Here is a 21,036-nt window from a genome sequence, read left to right on the forward strand (position 1 = left end):
TCTCCCCCTTTTTCTTAATGTTGCAGTGACGACGGCTTTATCACGGCATAAAATCTTGATGAGCTGTTTGATCACACCATTATTTCCGCCGCTGCACATTCGGGTTAATATCGCACATTTGACGGGAAGTCATTTCACTGGTGTCACTGGTGTTGTTTTTACACCGGCGCTGAGCGGGCTCCCTTCAGTGCCGCCTCATTTTGGTTACCTTTCTGCTGTGTTTGCATAAGCAGGAGATTGATTGCATAAAACCGAAGCACACGCGGTTCCTCCCCGAGCGACATCAACACAACAGATGATGAATGTGTCGTTGGCCTGTGATTAAAAGGTGGCGGGGCAGGGATATTAATGTAAATAAATCTTAATCTGAGGCAACGTTCATGTATGGAGACTAGCATGCAAAAAAAAATATCAGTAATATATTGTGGTAACCCCAGAAAAACACTTCGCGAACAGATTTACACAGGAAATTCTACTATACTAAAAAAAAACAAAAACACTCCAGATTCAGGAACATGTGAAACTTTGTTCGGAAAACTGAGATAACACGTGTAGATCATCGATGCCAAACGGTCGTAAATTGACAGCGTGCTCCCGATAATCAGCTATTAGCATTAATCTCCACCCATGAATTGGCAATGAGCACCATAAATGGAGGTGTGTGTTGATGCGTCAGTCATGGCACAAGCAAAGCGAGAGAGAGAACAAAAGAACTTTCTGAAGCAGGACAAACTTTTCTGAAGCTGAGAGATTATTTTGAGTGAAGATGAGTTTAAAAAACACATTTTCTTGTCTCGGTTAGCAGTGGTGTGACGGGAACAGGCAAATCAGAGGCCTAGAAGGAAGTAACGGATGCCATCGATGTGGTCTCTGCCATCCCTAGAACCATGCTTGAGGTCAAAAGAAAGTGGTTTGATTTAAAAACGGAGGCCAAAAAACGTATTTGTACACGCCAAAAAAAAAAATCACTGTCCAAATAGTCAAAAACAGATGAGCGCATAGCAGGAATTATTGGGAGAACGCTTTGTCAGGAATCTCCCCTGACGGGGACAGTGACCCCAGATGGTGAGATAATAAATGTCGTTGACATTCTGAAAGATCACAGACAGCTTGGTGATCAATTCAATCTAGGTCATTCAGTAACGATTTGGGCAATTTTCTCTCCACATTGTAGAAATGTGAAACCAACAATGTTATATTGTGTGTAATTGATATAACATTAATTATATAATTAACTAACTAAACTAACTAACTAAATGTTTTATAGTTCTAATCCTTTGACAAATAAGATATCAGCATATCCTAAACATGACAAAGGCATCTGCTTATTTATAAAACAGGGCAATATGAATTTAAATTGTAATTTACAGTAGTGACGAGCATTGTTTACATGCGTTTGTACATTTACACAAGAGCTTCACACGGTCGACGGCACGTGTAGACTTTGTTAGTAGCTACGAACAGACCTGACTCACTAAAATGTTGATTAATGCGAGATTCACTCAAATTAACGCCTACGAACAGTTTCCACACGAATCGTCTGCTCACGTTTGAGTGAGACCCACTGGGGCCACGTTGGGCCCACACTGGATTAAAGCCAGCTCCGGCTGCTGAGGGCAGACAGGGAGGGTTTGCATCAAGATCTCCAGTTTTGTGCTCGGCCTTATTTCCAGCTACCAGTGAGCCAATGAAGATGAGTAAAAACCCTTTTAAAAGCCGTTCCAAAGTGCAGATTCCTGCGCCGTGTCCCGACAGGACCTCCGCCATTTCCATATCCTCCTACTATTAAACACATGTGGGTGAACTTTGTGCTCTACCTGACTGCATGTTGAGCAGATCCTGTCAGGCTGCAGCTGCTAGCTGAGCCCATTACAGCCCATTATTGCTGGTTTTGCTTTAAGCTACTGCTAAGTGCTCGTGGAATTATGAAAACAAGTGTAGAATAATTTCTATGTTATGCAAATAGTGCCACCTTTGCATCGAGAAAGCTTATTAAATTAGCCCCCCCAGCTTGCTCTGAAGTGCAGTTGCAGACATGATGAATGATGAGTTCATGTTGTGTTCAGCCAGTCTTCCTCCGAATCGCAGGATCTCCTCCTCCCGCCTCCTCCTCCTCTCCTCTCTCTTCCCCGTCCTCCTCCTCCCCCCGCTGGATGGATGGCGCCCAGCTCAGAGAGGTGCGGCGGCCGTTGCCCCAGGAGATCCCTGACCCCGGGTGAACGACGAAAAATCGAGTCAATGTAATGTTTTATTTCGTTACTCAAGTATAACAGCGGGAGCTTTCAATGTCATCTGGGGGGTAAATGCTGCTCAACAATGGAAAACATCATCGGCAGCGTCGCCACACGGGAGGGACGTTTCCACGTCCAGCACCGGAAGCTAAGCTGCTGTTGACTTTAATGTGTCTTAGATGACAACAGCTATTTGTAACGCCAACAGCATCCTTCTCTCCCCAATGTCTCGCTATCTCTGAGGGCTGCAGGATCATGTCATGCAAACGAGAGCCGGGGAGCGATGTTTGTTAAGGGTGGCGATTTGTCGTGTTCGGCGCGCCAGAGGAGGAAGTCTGTCTCTGAGCGTCTCAGGGTGTCCGGTCTGTGGCACTGGGGGGTCAGAATATTCAGTCGTTTATAGAGACAGATTAAGCTACAACCATAGCAAGAGATACGCATCTAATTCAGTCTGCTTGAAGAGCCGTCGCTGGATTTAATTGAGAGGGTGTCACATTTTTGCCCTGTGCTCGTCCCGTTCTGAAGGGAAGCATTAAACTCGTGTTTCACGTGACTCAGGTGACATGTGAGGACGTCCGCGTGGAGAGCTACGGAGACCCTCTGCAGGGGGGCCTTGGCCTGGGAGTCCTCACCAGAGTTCCACCTGGTTCCCCAGAGCCCTAGCTTCAACCCCCCCCCCCCATCCTTAAAACAGTGTCCACACTGATATGGAATAAATAAATGATATTGAGCAAACCAAATTCTACTAAAATATGCCAGGACAGGTTCATATCCTCCTTTGATGTTAACACAAGCATGTACAGAGGCTCGTGTGAGCCCTTTTTCCTCAGCTCTAAGCTGCTTAAACAGTGGACTTACTGGTTTTTAGGCTCAGGCATTTTAACATAATTGGATTCGCAGCCTGTAGTGGTTTCCAGTAGACTTTTAAAGGTCTGCGTAATGGATGAGCTGGGCAACTGTGTGGTCTCGCTGTGGTCTTTAAAAACTAAAAGCTAGCTTTGTTCAATGAGAGGTAACTCGGAGCAGTTTTGACTGATTTATTACGTTACGCAGACGGCACAGCTGGTTTTAAAAACCATTACTTAAGCTAATGTCTTAAAACACTTAAATGCTCCCATGTTTTCAGAGTCGGAAGGATGATTTATGGTCTCCTGCATGTAGGAGACAAGGATAAGAAGAATAAAGTGTATTTTGTATTAATTTTTAGTTCAGAGGAAGGCGGAGGGCTAGCGTGTTGTAGTCATTGGCCTCTGACGTGGAACACACCCTTCGCTCTCTTGCTGCCCTCTTTCCCCTTATTCTGCCCTGATGAAGTGGCTCAATATCAACACTGAATAGTGTGGAAATTGAACCCTGTGATGGATGTAGGCGGCCTGGTCGTCGACAGGTTTATCTGTCAAACAGTTGCCTTTTAAAAACTGCTGAAATCTCTATGATCTGTACCAATACATGATGTCGATTATGAACACATTATTAAAACTGAATGCATTTGGTTATAAAGCTAATCTTTTCAAGCTAATCCAATAAAGCGTTAGCAGCAAGATGAGCATAGAACACCCATTATTATTTAACATGTGACCTTCAGCCAATCAGTAAACTGGGTTTAAACCAGAAAAGCCTAAAGACTCGAGTGGTTGCGTATGTTTTTGTCTGTTTTTAGTCGCGCTGGAGCGTTTTTGGATGACTTCCGACAGCTGTTACTAAGGCCTCTTAAAATAAACTGCCCTTTGCCTCCACCTTTTTCCTCACGGCTATTGAATTTATTTCGCATCTCTTCCCGTTTCCTGTCTGATGTGGCCTCAGGTTGGCGCTGTGACTCATCAGGAAAGGCGGCGAGGGTTAGATAACGCCGTTCCTCCTCGAACACCATGTACGTGGCGCTCGTGGAAGCGCGGCCAATTTCAGAGATCAAAAAATAATGTTTATCTGCTTTGTGCTGGCGTCAAACTAATGAGACTGGAAGCAACCAGAGATTTGGGGCAATTAGCAACCACCGCTTGAAGAGAATAAACAGCAACAGCATTTAAAGAAAGCAATGACATATATATATAAAAGTTGTCAATTATTCATAAGTGTGCTGTGAATTACAATTCCCTGTCCATATAGTGCAAAGGTTAATAAGCAACATGCCAGGCTAATAAACTCTGACTGTAATTTATTAATAATCTGCAGTATTAAGTTATTAATGATGAGTGACCACATGTGAGACGTGGAGAAACTTTTACCGTGAATCGGTCTGCTTTATGAGACATTTTCCCCTCTAATCCTTGATGGACGAACTGATGTTTGAAACGATTTCACTGTTTCGGGAAGTGGCTCTCTTCATCCAGTCGTTTCATCGCAGCAGTCATCTGACGCCACACAGCAGTGCACCGCAAATAAGCGTGAAACACCTTTCGATAAATCACATTACGGCCTCTGCGTTTCCCCCCTTGTCGAGGCAAATATCAGACCAACAAATGTCACACCTGCACTTCCTGACTTGTCACACTGCTCACTTCTTATGCCAGTTCGGAGGGATGCGGCAGTTTGTTTCTGTTGTTGGCGTTTCCTCTAAATTCCCACAAGTATTTACGCCTACATCTAATTCCATGCCAACGTACTTCGCCCGTCTGACCTGTCTGACCGTTCCGTGCAGCCCGATTGCAGCTCGTGATGTGTTTACAGTCTCGCTGTGCTGATTAAGTGCCGGTAAGGTCGCTATGGAGCCGCAGCTAAATTAGAACTGGGAGGTGAGACGGGGTCTTGTCAGCGCTGGCTTTATCACTTCACACACTGAAATATGCCACTGAGTCAGCAGACACCACCTTCACCTGTTATGATCACGCAGATTATCTCAGTCTGGAACCAGCAGCAGGACTGGTTCTGTTCTGCTGAACTGAGCTCCAGCACCCTTCTCTTATCCCTCCCCCGCTACGTACTAGGAATAGGGAGGAAAGGCTTTGACCCTCCCTGCCTCCTCGCTGTGTGCACTTGTTAAATTAGCAGATAAAAGCATTTATAAAATAAAGTGCGAACCATTAAATCTTGACTGCTGCAGGTTTGTGATTATAGAAAGTGGAGCAAAGTTTGGTTTGCATTACAATTTAAATCCTGACTTAAGTGTTTGGAGGTGTTGTTTTTGAAGTAAAGGGCCTTCTGACCAACCTGCAGAGGCACAAATATGAAAAATTATAAATCTGTAACACCATGTCCTGTGATGTTTTTGCCACATTTCTTTCAAACACGCTTTTGCAGCTACAGTATTGACTGTTAGCTACCGTGCTAACTGCTGTTGATGGATATTGGTGTGCTTCATCCCTCAAAAGACTCTTCCATTCAAAGGATAAAGAGAGTTGTGACAATTAATTCAGAAAATGTTGACTTAATATCAAGACCTTTTTAGTCCCAGCATACATTTGCTCTTCCTCTTAGAGTGTCCCAGCTTCATATATTCATTTTCACTTTTTCCCAGCTTGAAATTGAGACATCCATATTTGATGTAGCACCTGTTCCCTGAGAGCATCCTCTTCCACGCCCGCCCGCCGTGCAAATCACTGGTGTCTGATCCGCTTCCCATGTGGATGCTGCACTTCCTGAGAAATGCATGGATCCAATTCACACAAGGGGAGGCGGAGGGGCTCCCAACGTTTACCTCTGCAATGGAATTGGACTGCGTTTATCTCTGCATAAACGCATCATCACTCGTTAATGTCGACATCAGGCTGAGACAATTTTGCGACGGGGACCCCGCATTTTCCTCTTGCTTCCTTGTTCTCTAACAGGGGACCCAGAGAGCCGCAGAGCCTCCCTCCAGAGAAACACAGAAGTCCGACCAGGCTGTCGACTGATCTCTAATCTGACCACCAAAACGGCCTATTTTTAGGGAAATGACTCATCGTGCTGAGGCCCCTCAGGAAGAAGCAGCTTATCCTTTTTTCATGTGTTCTGTTCCCATTGTTATGGAAAGCCATATTTGATACAGACGTGTTGAGCTGCATCCTGAGATTTTTCCTTTTTGAACCTGTGATATAATCCTGGCTGCGTCGGAGTGCGCCGCGTTTTCCAGCGGCTCCTTGTCGAAAAGCACATTTGTCAACATTTGAAAGTCGGCGTGAACGGGTGGCGCAGCTGTCGCCGGGCCTCGCAGAGGTTGTCTGATGTTGTTGTGGCGCCACACGTCTGTACGGGAGCTGACACGCAGCGCCCTGCAGGCTCTGCCCAATGTGACAGGGGGACAAACATTCTGAGGACCTGCTCTGTGGAACCTTCTCCTTGTATTTAATACCCACCTGGGTGGATCTTAAAGTTCAATAAATAGAAGAGTTCTGACCTTTAGAACGCTCCCACGCTGTCTTTTCATCTTCTACAATGGAAACGTTAACGTCGCTGGTGGAGAATCTCGTTCCGGCAGTAGTTTCAGAAAGGGAAGGAATGTTGAAAACTTGAAAATTGTCTGGGGGAATTGGAAAAAAGTGTCTGTATGCTAATTATAGGGGAGATTTGCCTTGTTAATTTCAACGCCTCTTATTCGTGGTACACAGGGAAAACAGGAGTTTCGGCATTTTGTCTGTGGTAAATCCAGGACTCTTCTAACCTCCTGGTTAAATCTCTGACCCTGCTGCCGGTTCAAACAAGCGCTGTCATTCCTGCAAGCGGCTCTGTCGTAGGCTGCACCTAGCCACCATCATCGGGTTCATCTGGAGTTCAGTAACGCACAGAAGTGAAGGAAAGAGTTACGATCCAGGATGTCTCGACTAAAAACTGCCAGCTTGTCAGGAGGAAACGATATCACAGCCAGTACTGTGATTTTAGGGCTGAATGAAACCGGAATGTTGCTGCTTCCATAGAAAGGTGCAGCAAATATATCCATGGCTTGGTTGTCCGTGACATTTGAAGCCAACAGTCATCTCTGTTGCATAATATTCAGGCTCGGGCTGGAGCGAAAGCCGGAGGACGCGTAGTCACTGAAGGTCATTTGGTGTAGCTGAGCACGTCGCCTCCGTCCTGATGCATGCATAATTCACAGGCGTGAGTCGGGGGGGTTGAAGATATTCTCTGGCAAGGAGCCGTTTTCCAAGTTAGCTTCTGCTTTCTCTGAACAATCCCAATCAGGAGGGCCACAGCTGGAGCTGGATCGGCAAAGTGCCTCTCACAGTAGGAGATGCTGTGCGGGCCTCACTTTTCCCCCCATGATGTCCCCACTCATGGTCCGCTGACTGGTGTTTTAGCGAAACGCGGATTCACTTAATAAACGAGTGAAGCTGAGGCTCTTCCAACGTGGCTAAGTGGTGTCTATGAAATATAATTCTTGAGCTGCTCTTGATCAGCTGTAGAGGTGTGTGCAACACATTGAATGTGCTTTGATGTGCGAGTGCCGCGGCGGTGGGGGGGGGGGGCGTTACCTCGCATTCGAAGTGTGAACGCGCATATAAACAAGTTTTCCTCCACAAATGAGGAACCTGAGACTCCTCGGCCCCGACGCCTGCGCGCTGTCTGCTGTAAATGTCAGAGCGATCCGCCCCGTCCCTGCTCGGCGTTCTGAGCCGTCGTGAGGCCGCTGCTGCATTGTTTCCCGTGTGTGTGTGTGATTCACATGGAAGGTGTTGATAGGAGAACTTGTTGCTGCCGTGATGCCACCGTCCACGTGGTTGTGCGTTTGTTTTGGTTGCCGTTTTGGCTTTTGCAGCTTATATAAAGAGATTATCGTACTGTCTGTGTAATCGTATGTTGTAAAGCATTAACCTGCTTGGCCGTGGTGATGTAAGCCCCTTTCTAAATATAACTCCGAGATTAATCTGCGCTCTGATAATAACTTCCAATGCAGAACCAAACTATTTATGTAATGTGCTCCCCCTTCCATCTCAGCCCCATCCTCCTCTTCAGCCCTTCTGATTAAAAAGCCTTCTGGGCTGTCGCAGAGCAAGATGAAGATGAAACTCTTCCCTTCCTCTTCGTCTTCCAGCAGAGAGCTTTTCCTTTATATGAGGACTGAATATTCTGCTGGTCACGCCCATCAAACAGCCCAGCATGAGCAATTATTTTTGATCTGTTAATCCAACTATAATGCACAAACGTGTCTTGTAGTGTGTAATACCTAGGATAATGCTGTTATTATTTACTGAGGAGTCAGATTTTTATGTAAATATCAACATTAGGTGACCGACCCACATGAGTGATGTCGGTAACGACTTTAGTAAGACACATGTGACAAAATAAGTGTTTCCTATTGTGTGACAGCCCGCCGGTCACATCACTGGCTTGGGTCTCCTCATGCCAGCCGGATCAGTATTCTGCAGGAGTTGGGTGTCACAGAGGAATTGCAGCCATTTTTCGCCCTCTTCTCTGGAATTCATCACGTTCTGCCCAGCTCAAATCAGGGCAGAATACAGATGGGCCTGACTGGCTTTCATTAGCCCAAACATTTCAGTCCCAGTCTGGCATTTGTCAAAAAGATAGAGACCTGGAGCGGCCCTAACCTTTTCGTGGGCTTAGTTCCTCATAAGAGTCCCGAGTCAGATGACTCTCCTACCAGAGATGGAAGCGAGGGAGCGTGATTTGGAAGGACGTGTGGCTTTGCTGTGCATGCTTAAACCCACCAACTGAATCACTCTTCTTTCCTTGTGCAGCAGAGGAGGTCATTTCACACTGAAATTCAACGGTTAATGAAAACTGTGTGATGCTTTTGTGTTCTTTGTGTAGTTTTACTTCCCACCAGTGGCGTCTGAGCATCTGAAGGACTTGATAAAAGTAGATTTTGGGCCTTTTTTTTAAATTTGAGGGGTTGTACGATATTATATATTTAATTTAGGGAGTAGAATCGGCCCTCAATCTAGTTTGTGAAGCCTCATTTTGCTGCCAAAAATGAAGCATGGTGGCACGTGCACCTTATCCTGGTTTCTAACAACTGCAGGCACGCTGCGGCTACCTCTAAAGTAGTTGTGCTTTTGTGTAATTACAATGACCCATGAATTAACTGGCTAAAGACTAAAGCCTCATCGTGGGGGTAGTTGCCGCGGTGCTCTGGGGGCTCATGCAAGTCAGCCGAAATGTGGAATTTTCTTTGTTTTTGCTGATGTTCGAGTTCAGAACGTACAGGAGCGACTCCTTCCTGTCTCTTCATATTTGAAGCTCAAGGCCCGTCTCCATTCAGCCCCCATAATCGTACGGTTGCGTTAATGCGAATTACTCATCAGGCCTTTTGGATTTAACAGCACGAGAGAGTCAGTCAAGCGCGTGGTACAAAACAACCCAGGATAATGATGTCATTAAGTCGGTAGGATTTGACTGGGGAAGGGGGGGCAAAAATCACCTCCTTTCCTCCAACTATTGGAACAAGTTAATGTGCCTACGCATAAGAATTGAAGATTATATATTGTCTGAAAGTCTTTTTCTGGATGTGACTGAAATTCTTTTGCAGAAGAGGTGGACCGGGGGAAATAGAGCCACTGGTAGAGTGATACCTCATGCTCGGGGGTCCTGCTATTCTGCTTCCTGGCTCGCTAATTCAGCGTTAATGTTATCCATTAATGCCTGAGCTGCTCCCGCCGGGGTGACATTTTTGTAGTAGGTAGTCTGTACCCTTTGAAAGGCAACGCTTAACGCTTCGAATCTGTCTGTAGAAAAAGGTATAAGATCTGGTTCTTTTAGATCTAAAGAATCCGGATATTGAGAAACATTATCTGAAATTTAAATGTACATATGTTCAAAAAACATCACACCCAAACTTTAAAGGGGTCAAAAAGCTCCCCTGGCTTTAATAAATGAATATGCAGCAGCGTCGTTACATGAGTGTTTGCATCCGCTGTGAGTCGTAGAGCTACCCAGTGGAGGGTAGGGGGCAGTAGAGGTACAGTGAGCAGTGATACGGGGATTTTAGAGCGCAATGTGGTCGGTGTCCTGGCTCTGGATGTGGATTTAGTTGGTAAAATGGACGAGAATGCCAGCAGATTTGGGTCAGCACAGGCCTGGAGGAGAGGAACTGTCACACAGGAGCAGAACTGTTAGCTGGCCACATCTATCTGGGAGGCAGCATGCACGTCGCCATCAGGAGCACTGGTAGATTGGAGAAATCACCGCTTCCTCCACATTTGTACTTTAATGCCTTTTACTTGGAGGACAGGGACAATATTTGAAATTGTTCCGTGGAATACATTCAATTAAGCAACTTGACATCTTGCTTGGCGCGTTCCGCCTGCTGATGCTCACGCTTGAACGAGACGTGGCGACGCATCATCGTCGGCTTATATACGTGGGCCTTCAGTGAGTGACATCATTGCTGCCATGAATGGGTTGTCAGGACAGTTCTCATCACCATCGTACAGATGGAATTCAGGTCCTTTCGCTGATTGCGTCTCCACTCACAACAAATGGGCTGCTAATGCATTGCAGGCACACACACACACACGCACACACACACACACACACACACACACACACACACACACACACACACACACACACACACATTGATGGCTTGCAATCTCGTGCCCAGTTAGAGCAAACAGTGTGACTCATCACCAGATGGCCGAGTGTGACACGTCTCCGCCACCAGCAGCCCTTATGCCTTTACCACCTGGAACCAGACCAAGTCACACAACCTTTTGCCCGTCCACCAGGAATATATCCTGGTCAAAGCACTGGTGCACCACCAGCGGCACCATCTCGCCTCCAGCAAACCCATCGATCAAGCTTTTCTAAAAACACAGGGGGTGTAGCAGCTTTGTCTCAGCCATGTCTGCCCGTCCCTGTTGCCCCCATAAACACTCTCCCACTCCTCAGGTCTCGGCTCAGGCATCATTAATGGGCTGAAATCGGCTTGGCCGCCTCAGGCCCGCCCCCCCCCCCCCCCCCGTGTTGTCACTGCTCGTCTGGGTTATATTGGGTAAATAAATTAGCCCAGTGCCCCACTCTCCTAATGAGAACAAGGTCACATGACACGCCTCTTCCTACGCTTAAGTTGAGCAGTTTGAGGGATCGATACCATTATTTCCTCTGCACAAGTCAATGGAACGCCTCCTGGAGCCTGTAAGGTAGGTGCAAACTCTCGACGCCAGATCTCTCAAAAGCAGCCTCCTTTGGCAGTGAGTCTGAAAAGCAGTTTGATTTCAAAGTGATGTTTGTTTTGAGGGACCCTAATGACAGAGAGCCGCGAGCATTATAACCAGACACAAATTTAATTTGTAAGTAGAGGCCAATTCGTCATATTAGAAAGAGATGAAAACACAGCTTGGTTCAGTGTTTTCAGCAATTAAACTGCACTTTTCTTAAAAGATAAAGCTGGAACACTTTCAAAGGTTTCTTTTTTACACTATGGAAAAATGGGCAGGTGCACGGATGAACCCGACGTACTCCCTGATAGCAGTTTGAGACGATAGAAAATTTGAAAAAGACTAGTGTGGTCCACAAAATAAAAATGTTCTTCCTATTAGAGGGGAAAGGTGAGGTTTAAAGACGGTTGTTTCTGCCAGATTATTCAGAAGGACGGATCAAAAAGCAGGTGCAGTAAGTAGAAAAGACCCTCCTGAGTTATGGTTTAAACAGCAATAAGCCGCAACACACAGTAAGGTCTTTGTCTGCCATTGTAATGGTATAACAGCACCTAATTGGGCTTCACCAAACACTGAAGCAGGGTGTAAAGCAAGTGCTTCTGCTAGCCAGCGGTTGTCATGCTTGGATGTCTTCCCAGTAATCAGTGAAAGACGGTCTGGATGGAAACTTGGGAGTTTTAAATTTCAGTCACACTGGTAGAAAACAGATTGTCAGCCATCTGCTGTCATGAAAAACCTTTCAGACACAGGAGGTTTTGACGCTTTCAGAGGAAACGCTGCCTTGATAATATTGTATGTGGGTAATATACAGTAGTTAATTCAGTATACAGCACGGCTTTATGTTGGCGCTGTTTGAGCTGATGTTTTATTGTCCCATTTGGTTTGACCCCTGTCCTTGTCCCCTTATACTGGTTTGAATGCTTTAGATCTGCCCTTCTGGTTGATCATCGGGCATATTTGCTCTCACAGTCTCCTGAGATGATGGATGAAATCTTGGCACAGCAAGTAGAATGAGCTCTCCGGGACATGTGTCTAATCCTCAACGCTGTACCTTTAATCCACTTTGAAAAGTGGATTTAACGTATCGGCGCAGGTAGGCACCTGGTGGCCCAGATAGGCTGATGAAAGATCACGGGGTAATCGAGGCGAAGGAGGCGTCGGGATACGCGTCTCTTGAAATTAAACAGCTCCAGCACAATCTCGCATTTCCATTCTCTGATTCTGCTCCTGCATCAGAAGGAACAACCCACCAGAGTTCAAGCTGTTTTCAAGGCTCAGCTTCAAAGTTTGCTTGTCCTGTCACATGATCATAAATACTCGGCTTCGCCTTGGTCGAATCTGCCCAGAGCAACGCGCCTTTTACGAGTTCTGTCGAAACTACGTCGCACTGGCATCGGCGGCAGCAGTGTCCCTCTGTCCCCTTTGCTCGTCCTCACCTCTCGACCATCTGAGCACGCGGGCACCATCTGTTCCGGGTAATTGATGAGAAAAGTTTTCACCTGCTACTCAGGGGCACAAGCAGGCGGGTCTACTGTATGGTGTGGACAGTATGCCAGTACTATACAACACCATGTGCACAGTTGACGTGTGGAAGAGTTGGCATTAAAAATGCTGATTAATGCAACATGCGTGTGTGTGCAGGAAGGTCACACCTTAAAAGTCATACTTTCGTTGCTCTGTCGGTCCGGATTAACGTTGAACCCTACAGCATCAACATGCTGCCTGTGTGCAGTCAGCTCCTCAGATGTGTCTGAAGGCATTCATCTCTGCCAAGTGTCCAGCTGTTAATGTGACATAAGTCAGAAAATAAAGTTTATGCAAAGTTTAAGTGCTGGCAGAGTTGGTGCCTGCTTTAGGTTTCAGCCAATGTCTCCCCATCCCTCGGTACCTCTGTTTAAAGAGAAAACATTGAGTGGACTTAATTGTTTAGTAAGTTGCCACCAGTTGGGTGAGGGTGGAATTGCACTTGCAAGTTACAATAGATGCCTTTTTTATACGCGGATTTATGAATTTCTTTTATGTAACTCAGCCTCTGAGGACTTACCAGAAATACCTAATATCAACCAGCAGGTTTTTTTTCTCTATCATAGTGGTTTTATTTTTGTTTAATGGGAGGAGTGGGCTGTATTACTGCAGTCAACCACTAGAGGGGGATATAGATGCTTCGACATTTTCTCTAGGTTGTATTCTTCTCAATGTCACTGTTGACTTAAAGAAATTATAGTGTTTTATTGTTTTTTAAATAATGAATAGGTTATAAATAAATATTATACACAGGTAATATTAAAAGTAAACCACCAGCTGCTTCCTTTGTCATCTTTACCTGAACCAGGACAGAGAGGCTCAGGAATTTTTACAGGAAATACGTGTCTACTGTTCGCATGGCGGCTAAACCGAGGAGCAGCTTTTAGTTAACCAGGTTCATATCTGCAATTCTATTTACAGAGTGTAAAAATTAGAAAACAGGCCTTGGTGTCAGCAGGTGTTAGCTCGGCTGCATGGAGCGAGGACGAGCCTGTCTGTTTCCATTTCAATCACAGCGCGGATATCAATACAACATTGTTTAACGTGTTGGACAGCTTGCGTCGTGTGTGTATGCACGTGTGTGCTATTCCTGAGGAGGTCTAAACTTGGCCGACCTCCGTGCATGTGTGCTGATGAGCACAAGTCCGCACACTTGTTTGTTTGGGAGGCTTGAGAAAGATTTGCACTGATGAATTAATGGTGGCAGAGCAGCGGTACAGAAGACGCTCCGAGGAGAGACGGGGAAGGAGGGAGAGAAGCGGCTCCACGGTCCCGCCGCCTTTGAGCCCCCCGCGTCTCCGGAGCCAGCTGGGGCAGGCGGGGGCCGGCTCAGCGATGGCGGCACGGGCGGGAGCGAGAGTCAATGTGACAAGGACAAAGACGGGCCACGGGCTTACTGTGCTTTTTTATGTTGGCTGGGAGGGTGGAGGCAAAATTATGCTTGACTGTGGCTTCAGTCTTCCACATCAGCACACTGCTGCAGTTACCAGCGGCCATCCTCAGCAGCCAGTGAAGGAGAAACACTGGACTCACTGTTTAATTCATAGGATGTTCAAAAGCATCATTGCTATCCCTTTATACCCCTCCTGCAGGGACACGTGCATTGACACTGGCCGGAGTGACCCGAAAGAATCTCAAGAACTATGGAGATTGTCAGATGTCCCAGGCTTTAATCTGAGCAACAAGAACATCCACTCAAACCTTTTGTCCATCTGAGTTTCCAATTAAAAACAAAACCAAAGTGAAACAGAGGGCAGCATCCACACTACTGTGGACCACAGCACATTTTGACCTCTGACCCCTGAGGTCTTCATCTCTGCAGCAGTGCTTTGGCCTTTTACCCCCTCCCCCCTTACTTACCCCACAGATCGGGCAATGATTTCAGTGCACCGAAATATTTTCCTAACCTGAACCCGCCAGTTTGTTCATTAATATGGAAGCAGCTGGGCGTCTCATCCATGTCCCTCTGACATCTGAAGGAGGTGGAGCTGCAAGGAGCGAGCAGATGTCCTCTTCCAGCGGAGTTGTGCACGTACACCAGCGCGGTGCAGGCCAGGCCGGTGAGCCATCGCCGTGCTGGTTGAGAATGAGGGTAGTTGTGTGTTGTTGTCACGTTGTTTTCCTTGAGCCGAACCAGATGTGTAAATTCGTCTCATGTTGCGTTTAGATCTTTTATGGGCCCATGAATGGTCGCTCCAGGAGCAAACTTGTTGTTTTGTGGATCAGAACAATAAAGCGGACGGGATCGGCTTCAATCGGAGGCGGCGACGTCCGCCTGCAGGAGCCATTGATTGGCTTTGAGAAATTTCAAATCCAATTTCATCGATTCCACCCACATTTAAAACGGCTTCCTGGGCGATTCTTTCCGCACCAGGCAGAGCGGCCTCCGCAGGGGCGGCTTTACTGGACAATTAACGCTCAATCCGGTTTGATGTGATGGTAGAAAATCAAACATTCTGAAGAGACTCCATTAGCGGTGTTGCTTTCACCGGCTCCAGACTTGCAAAAGCTCAAAAATGAATTGGATGATAATAGGATTAGTTGATTTCACGCCGCGTTGGAACGCTTAAAGATCGATCTGCTCTTTCGCTCCAAAGCATCAGATGGACTTCAGAGTTCAAATTTTTCAGCTTCGATGTGCGTCTGCAGTGATTGACAGCTGTCCCCTGATCTCCTGGAATCTCTGTCTTCATTTGCCATCGCCGTGGCATCTGTCACTTCCCATCGAGGACCCCTTCCCTCTCCCGTCTCTCTGGGAGGCCTCCCACAACCATTAAATGAAACCTTCCCGAGCATCTTTTATCGACCCTTTCGGATTTTCATGTTCACGGGACATCGTCTCCCCCAGATTGGCTGTGGAGGCGACGTTGATCACTTTGCAAACTGCCCCTTTAGCTTTATTAAAAACAAGTCGGCTCTCCGCGCTTAATTCCCACAACTCTCATTCTCATTCTAAGATTTGAGTCAGCTAATAGAACGTGCCAAATGCTGCCAACGCTGGCTGCTGCAGAGGGGCGTCAGGTTGAACAGCTTGATGCCGTCATGCTGCCAACTGATGATCCGGGCCCAGGAAGGGAGGGAGGGAGGGATGCGAGTGCTGGAGGGATAAAGTCGCATAGCGGAAAAAGGAGTTGATTCAAGAGAGGTGAGGTACAGAGAAGTGTGGAGTGACTAGCTGAGCTAACTCTAGGTGACCATCATCATCCTCACTCCCTCCTGATTAATGGCCGTCCTATTGGAAATGTGTCCTCTAAGCAGGACGGTGGGGGGGGTGTTTGTGACCTGTCCAGCGGCTGCCAGTGACACCAGTTGTGACAGCTGTCAGTTCCTGCAGCCAGACGTCTCTCTTTCTACCGCAGGGCAGATGTGCAAATGAGAGGCCTGGCTGCAGGACAGCGAGCGACTGTGCATTCACAACTTAGAAACTCGCATTAAAAACAAGCCTAATCAGGTTTGTACTTAGTTTTTTTTACTAAGTTACTTATCAGTTTGCTTCAAAGACACTTGGAAGGCAGCTCTTTGTTGCGCTCCGTTATGCCCGTAGGTCCTGTGGCTGGTTCACATTCCTTATTATTATAATTCAAATAGCGGATTGGTTGTGTTTAGCATACGTTCTTTCATCGGTTGAAGTTTAAAAGATATTTCCTTGTGCAAGTGAGGTTGTGCGCGATGACCACAGGAAAAGGGGGAGCGATCAATGGTGCCGGGCCAGTAGCGCCCTCCGTGCGCACGTACAGCCCGTCATTATAGAGACATCAGGGTTGCTTTTTCGCGGTTTCAGGGACAGAAGGCGGACGCGGTCTGGCACAGAGGCTTTTTGTGCACATTAGATTGTGCAGCTAATCAAAGGTGCGCGTCTTGGTAAACAAGCCCCCCACTCCTGCGCTGATGAGACCTTCGTACCAGATTCAGTCTTGTTTATCTGCACTTTCTTCGCACACAGGAATAGAAACGTGGTAGGGGATGTTTGATTCGAGCGCTTTTATTGATTTTTTTCCTGTTGTTTTTCTCCCACCGTGATGCATCCATCACAGAGGATGACCACGAGTGGGTTCAAAGCTTCCAGACCGGCTCATTAGCAGTACCAAATAAAGCGTGCAAATTAACCACAAGGAAGGGTTACCAGCTGGTAAACATCTCTGCCTCTAAATCTAGGGAATGTCAACATGCACGTTCTGTTAACTCAGTAAACTTTTAGGCAATAAAAGTCAAATTGTTGGATTTGTTGATTAATTTGACTGCCTGGTTTTCAACAGACAAATCGAGACAATGGTGCAGTTGCACAGTCGGTCAAAACAGCCAGTTTAGAAGCACAAGAGACACGAGCAGACGTATTTTATGCACGCATCTGAACACGCATGCTTGAGCATCAAATGACCAGTTTAGTGTTTTCTTTGTATTTGAGGCTGATTTGAAATGTTGAACCGAGTTGCAAAACAAGCTAATTAAGAATAGATCAAATTTTTTTTTTATCATTAAAGAGATGTTGAAACTCTGTTTTAACTCTCCAGCTATTGTGGGAATTGAATAGCCGTGATAATTCCAACTCCTCTTCATCCCTGCCGTCTCACCTGCCCCTCCTGCCCCTCCTGCCCGTGATGATCCACTGTGGTGCCGCTGAAAGCTGCCAATACTCATTTCTGATTCCTGCGCAGCCGCGAGACACGCCGGTGAGACGCTGCTTCCGCTTCCCGGGCTGACCAATCGCGTTGCCGCCTGTTGCCGACGCGCCGCGAATGAGAGCAGGGCCGAGGCTAGCAACCAGGAGGAAGAGGAGGAGGTGGCGCAAGATGAGGAGTAGGAGGACACTGGAAGACTGCGGCAGCAGCAGTAACGGTCCCAAGGCCCTGCGGATACATGCTGAATCAGACACTGAAGGATGCGAACGATTGAGCGAACGAGCCGGGCGGGGTGTGTTTGTATGTGCCAGGGTGAGGACAAAGGGAGCACGCGTTTCTTCCTGCATGTGTGTGCTGGCTGTTTGAGTGAGGCAGAGAGCCAGAGTGTGTGGAGAAACACGCCCCGGAGTCGTCACACACTTAATGAAGCAGGAATTCTCCTGTTGTTGTTTTTTTTTCTTCTTGTTTTAGGAGAGAATTCCTCTGTTAGTCCGGTTTGGGGGGGTGGGGGTGTTGGGTTCTGTGCAGCGGTGATACATTTTAGGAAATGAAGATCTCTGCCGTATGTTTATAACCCCTGCATTGATCACTATTGAACCGTTCGACAGAAGCGGCTGCTGCCAAGTGAGGGGGAAGTCATGAGAGCCCGCGGGCTGCTCAGCTGATGAAGCATTCTGCCTGCTGGTGTCTTCGCCTGGTGCCACTTTCATTGTGTGAGGAGTTGAGTTTTGTGCAAACTCGCACACAGATTTCTGATTTGACTCTCCAGCCTCTAATGAGCTTTTGCAGAGTTTGGGGCCGCGAACCCGTTGTCTGCTGAAATCGTTTTTGCAGCATAAAACTAAAATCAAAGAGGCGTTGCTAATGGCTGCGAGGCAGAGACCGCTCAGCAACGGCTTTGGGTTTTCAGTTTAATCATCATCCTGTCTCGAGGGGCACACAAACTGTTTTTTAACAGCAAAACAATTAACATTGTCAGTTTCTGCTCTTTTGCTGCGCAGGATTTACTCTTTGCACCGTTAGCAGCAGACACGTGCTAAATTACCAACAACAGGCAGATGCGCAAAGTTGCTCTTATGCAGAAACTTTTCTCGCCGCCTCATTAAAGCGACTGACATAAAAGCCACAGACACATGGGTACTCGGGAGAAAGGACACAGGAAATGTGCATGAAATAAAACACATCAAACAAGATGTGCAGCGAGGGAGAGGGCACAAAATGGACACCCACTCAGCAGGGAGACGGCGACGGGAGGGCTATAATAGCATTCCATCAGAGGCGGAGGGTGGGAGCCTTCAGTGTTTAACTTCGACTCGGGGACCTGCACTTGAAATGCTTTCAAGTAGTGTTCTGACAAATATTTCCTTTTTTAAGCAAACTGCACACAGAAGAACAGAGAAAGCAGGTTGTTAACTTTGGTCCCTCTCGCCTTTTGCACCGTGGTGATTGGCCTTTAGCTGCCGCTGTCTCGCCACTTTGATACAAAGGAAGCTGAAGTTTAAAGCCTCATTGGTCAAAAGTGCCACATAACCCCTGGACTCGGAATTGCTGCTCTGGCATTTAACAAGGGCAGATGAGCGCATTGCAGCAGAGCCCTCCATACATCATTATGTGGAGGTGTCCGACAGCAGAGCAGAGGGCGGTCGCTATCCGGACGTGTTTCATTAGGCCTCCAGATGCAACAGAGCAGCGCTCATTAACATGCATGGCCACAGGTTGTTGCTGCCCTGTCTTCTCCCTCCACGTCGCCACCACAAGCAGAGCTTCAGCCTGACGGCCGCCGTGTGTTCCGGCTCCTGTAGCGTATGCTGGTTTAGATGACCGATAAGGACGGAAAACAGGGGAACCGATAATTATAAGACAAAAGCCTGCCATTCAGTGGCGCTCCGCATTAAAGGTGTAACCTTGGCATCACCAATAGCAACCATCTACAAATGCAATAAAGGGTGAATATGCAGCGTAACGATGGTTTTCTCTGTGTAGAAGTGGTTAATGTAACCTATGAGAAGCGTTGTTTCCACCAAATTGGACTTTTTAAAATACATATTTTTAAATAGAGGTTACATAAGCAGCATTAAGAGTACGGGGACTCTAAGGCATCATTACCGAGAGATGGGTCATTGTGTTGTCAGCAACGGCGCGTGACGTCAAGCTAGTCTTATGTGCTTTATATAGCACAGCGCGCTATCTGCTGCTATATGTAAACAGCCATTACCAGAAAAAAAAAGTGGTGTGTTTTTGCTGCAAGGCAATGGGAAGTGATGCATAGAAGAGGAGGAATGGAAGGCGATGAATACCCCTTCCTGGGTCTAATCCGTCTTAGTGGGGTAGCGATAAGCGTGTGTTTTGACTTAGCCCTAAATTTCCCGTTGTTTATGCATCCGTTGCCAAGCCGCGTGGATCCTCTGAGACGGATAATCTTTGCGATGCTGGTTTGGCAGGGATGCAGGCTCCTGCCATGGCCCAGGTCACATCACGGCAGCAGGGGTACAAAGCATAATGCTCTTTTATTTGTTTGTCTCAATTCCCCCCCACACCCCCACTCCAGCCGTCTATTCATCTTTGTGAAGGCATTTGCTCGCAGAGGGAAATCAGTCACAGCTGCCGGCTTTGACGTGCACCTTTCTTTTGTCGGTGGCGTTAATGAGCGCTTTGCTTCCAGGGGGAAGGTGCATAGAACATCCTGTGTTTTAACCAATGGCAATGACGACGCCAGTTGTTCATTCCTGGGTTGGGGGAAAAGCTTATTCGTTTCACACTGGAGTCCTCCTGGAGTTCATAGCAGAGTGATAATCATCAAGTTATCAGATTGATCATATGTAGAATTCCACAACTCGGGAGTCACAATTTAACAATGCCCGCTTTTCAGAGTGGTTACGCAACAGACTTTCGTATTTGAGTTCCCCCGGCTCGACGAAATGATGTCATTTATTGGTAATTGTGTGTCTTTACCCGTTTAATGGGTCTGAGTGTTTCTGTGCATAAGGTGCCTGTTGTGGGGAGGCATCATTATAGGATGCTTAACAAGTTCATGAAAACCTGCCGCCGGAGTCATGTTCTTAAATAAGATGAGGGCTATAAAGCTTGTTTTTTGCCCCAGTAACAATGGAACCAGAAGCCGATGGGGTCTGTAGGTGGAGAGCCAGCACAGATTGGCTCAGACTGCCAAGCGGTGGGATTAAAATGGCCTTTTGTGCAGAAATGCTCACACATCTGTCCCGCGGCATGAAGCTAACCGCTGTTCCTCATGGGCCTGCACAGGTGATCTCTCAGAGAGCAACATGCTGTTACAGAATACACAACCTGGGGCTGTAGGGGAAAAAATCAGCACCAAGCAGTTTGTAAGCACAGGAAATTGGTGACTTTGTTATGTGCAATTTATTGCAACCAAAAGCAAAACTGTGGAAGGACTAAAAAGAAAAAAGCCAAGTACAGACAAGAAATCGATGGTGTTTGAGATAATAATATAAATAAGCAGCCTAGTTATGCATTATATATACGGAAAATAAGCCTCTGGTTCCCAAACTGGGGCACGCGGCCCAGTTAAGGTACATGAGTGTTAGCTGGGCGGTCTCTCGTTAGTCAGTAGCATCTCATTTGAAAGAGAAAATAAGTTAAATATTCGTGGAACGC

The 21,036-nt window shown here is 46.9% G+C and overlaps 1 protein-coding gene across 6 annotated transcripts in view; it reads left to right on the forward strand.

Moving 5' to 3' along the window:
- oxr1a (oxidation resistance 1a) overlaps positions 1–21,036 on the forward strand; it is a 90,326-nt gene that overhangs the window by 14,527 nt on the left and 54,763 nt on the right. For 2 of the 6 annotated variants that reach the window (XM_057044463.1, XM_057044469.1), the window contains exon 1: positions 11,202–11,242. The exons of 3 other annotated variants lie outside the window; for them this stretch is intronic. In XM_057044463.1, coding sequence (XP_056900443.1) covers positions 11,217–11,242 — 26 coding nt within the window. In that variant the 5' untranslated portion in view covers positions 11,202–11,216. Of the gene's footprint in view, positions 1–11,201; positions 11,243–17,563; positions 17,716–21,036 lie in introns of those variants that run through there. One more of the 6 variants, XM_057044470.1, reaches the window with a different exon arrangement.

The sequence above is a fragment of the Takifugu flavidus genome, chromosome 10 (genome assembly GCF_003711565.1).
Source record: "Takifugu flavidus isolate HTHZ2018 chromosome 10, ASM371156v2, whole genome shotgun sequence".
Lineage (NCBI taxonomy): Eukaryota > Metazoa > Chordata > Actinopteri > Tetraodontiformes > Tetraodontidae > Takifugu > Takifugu flavidus.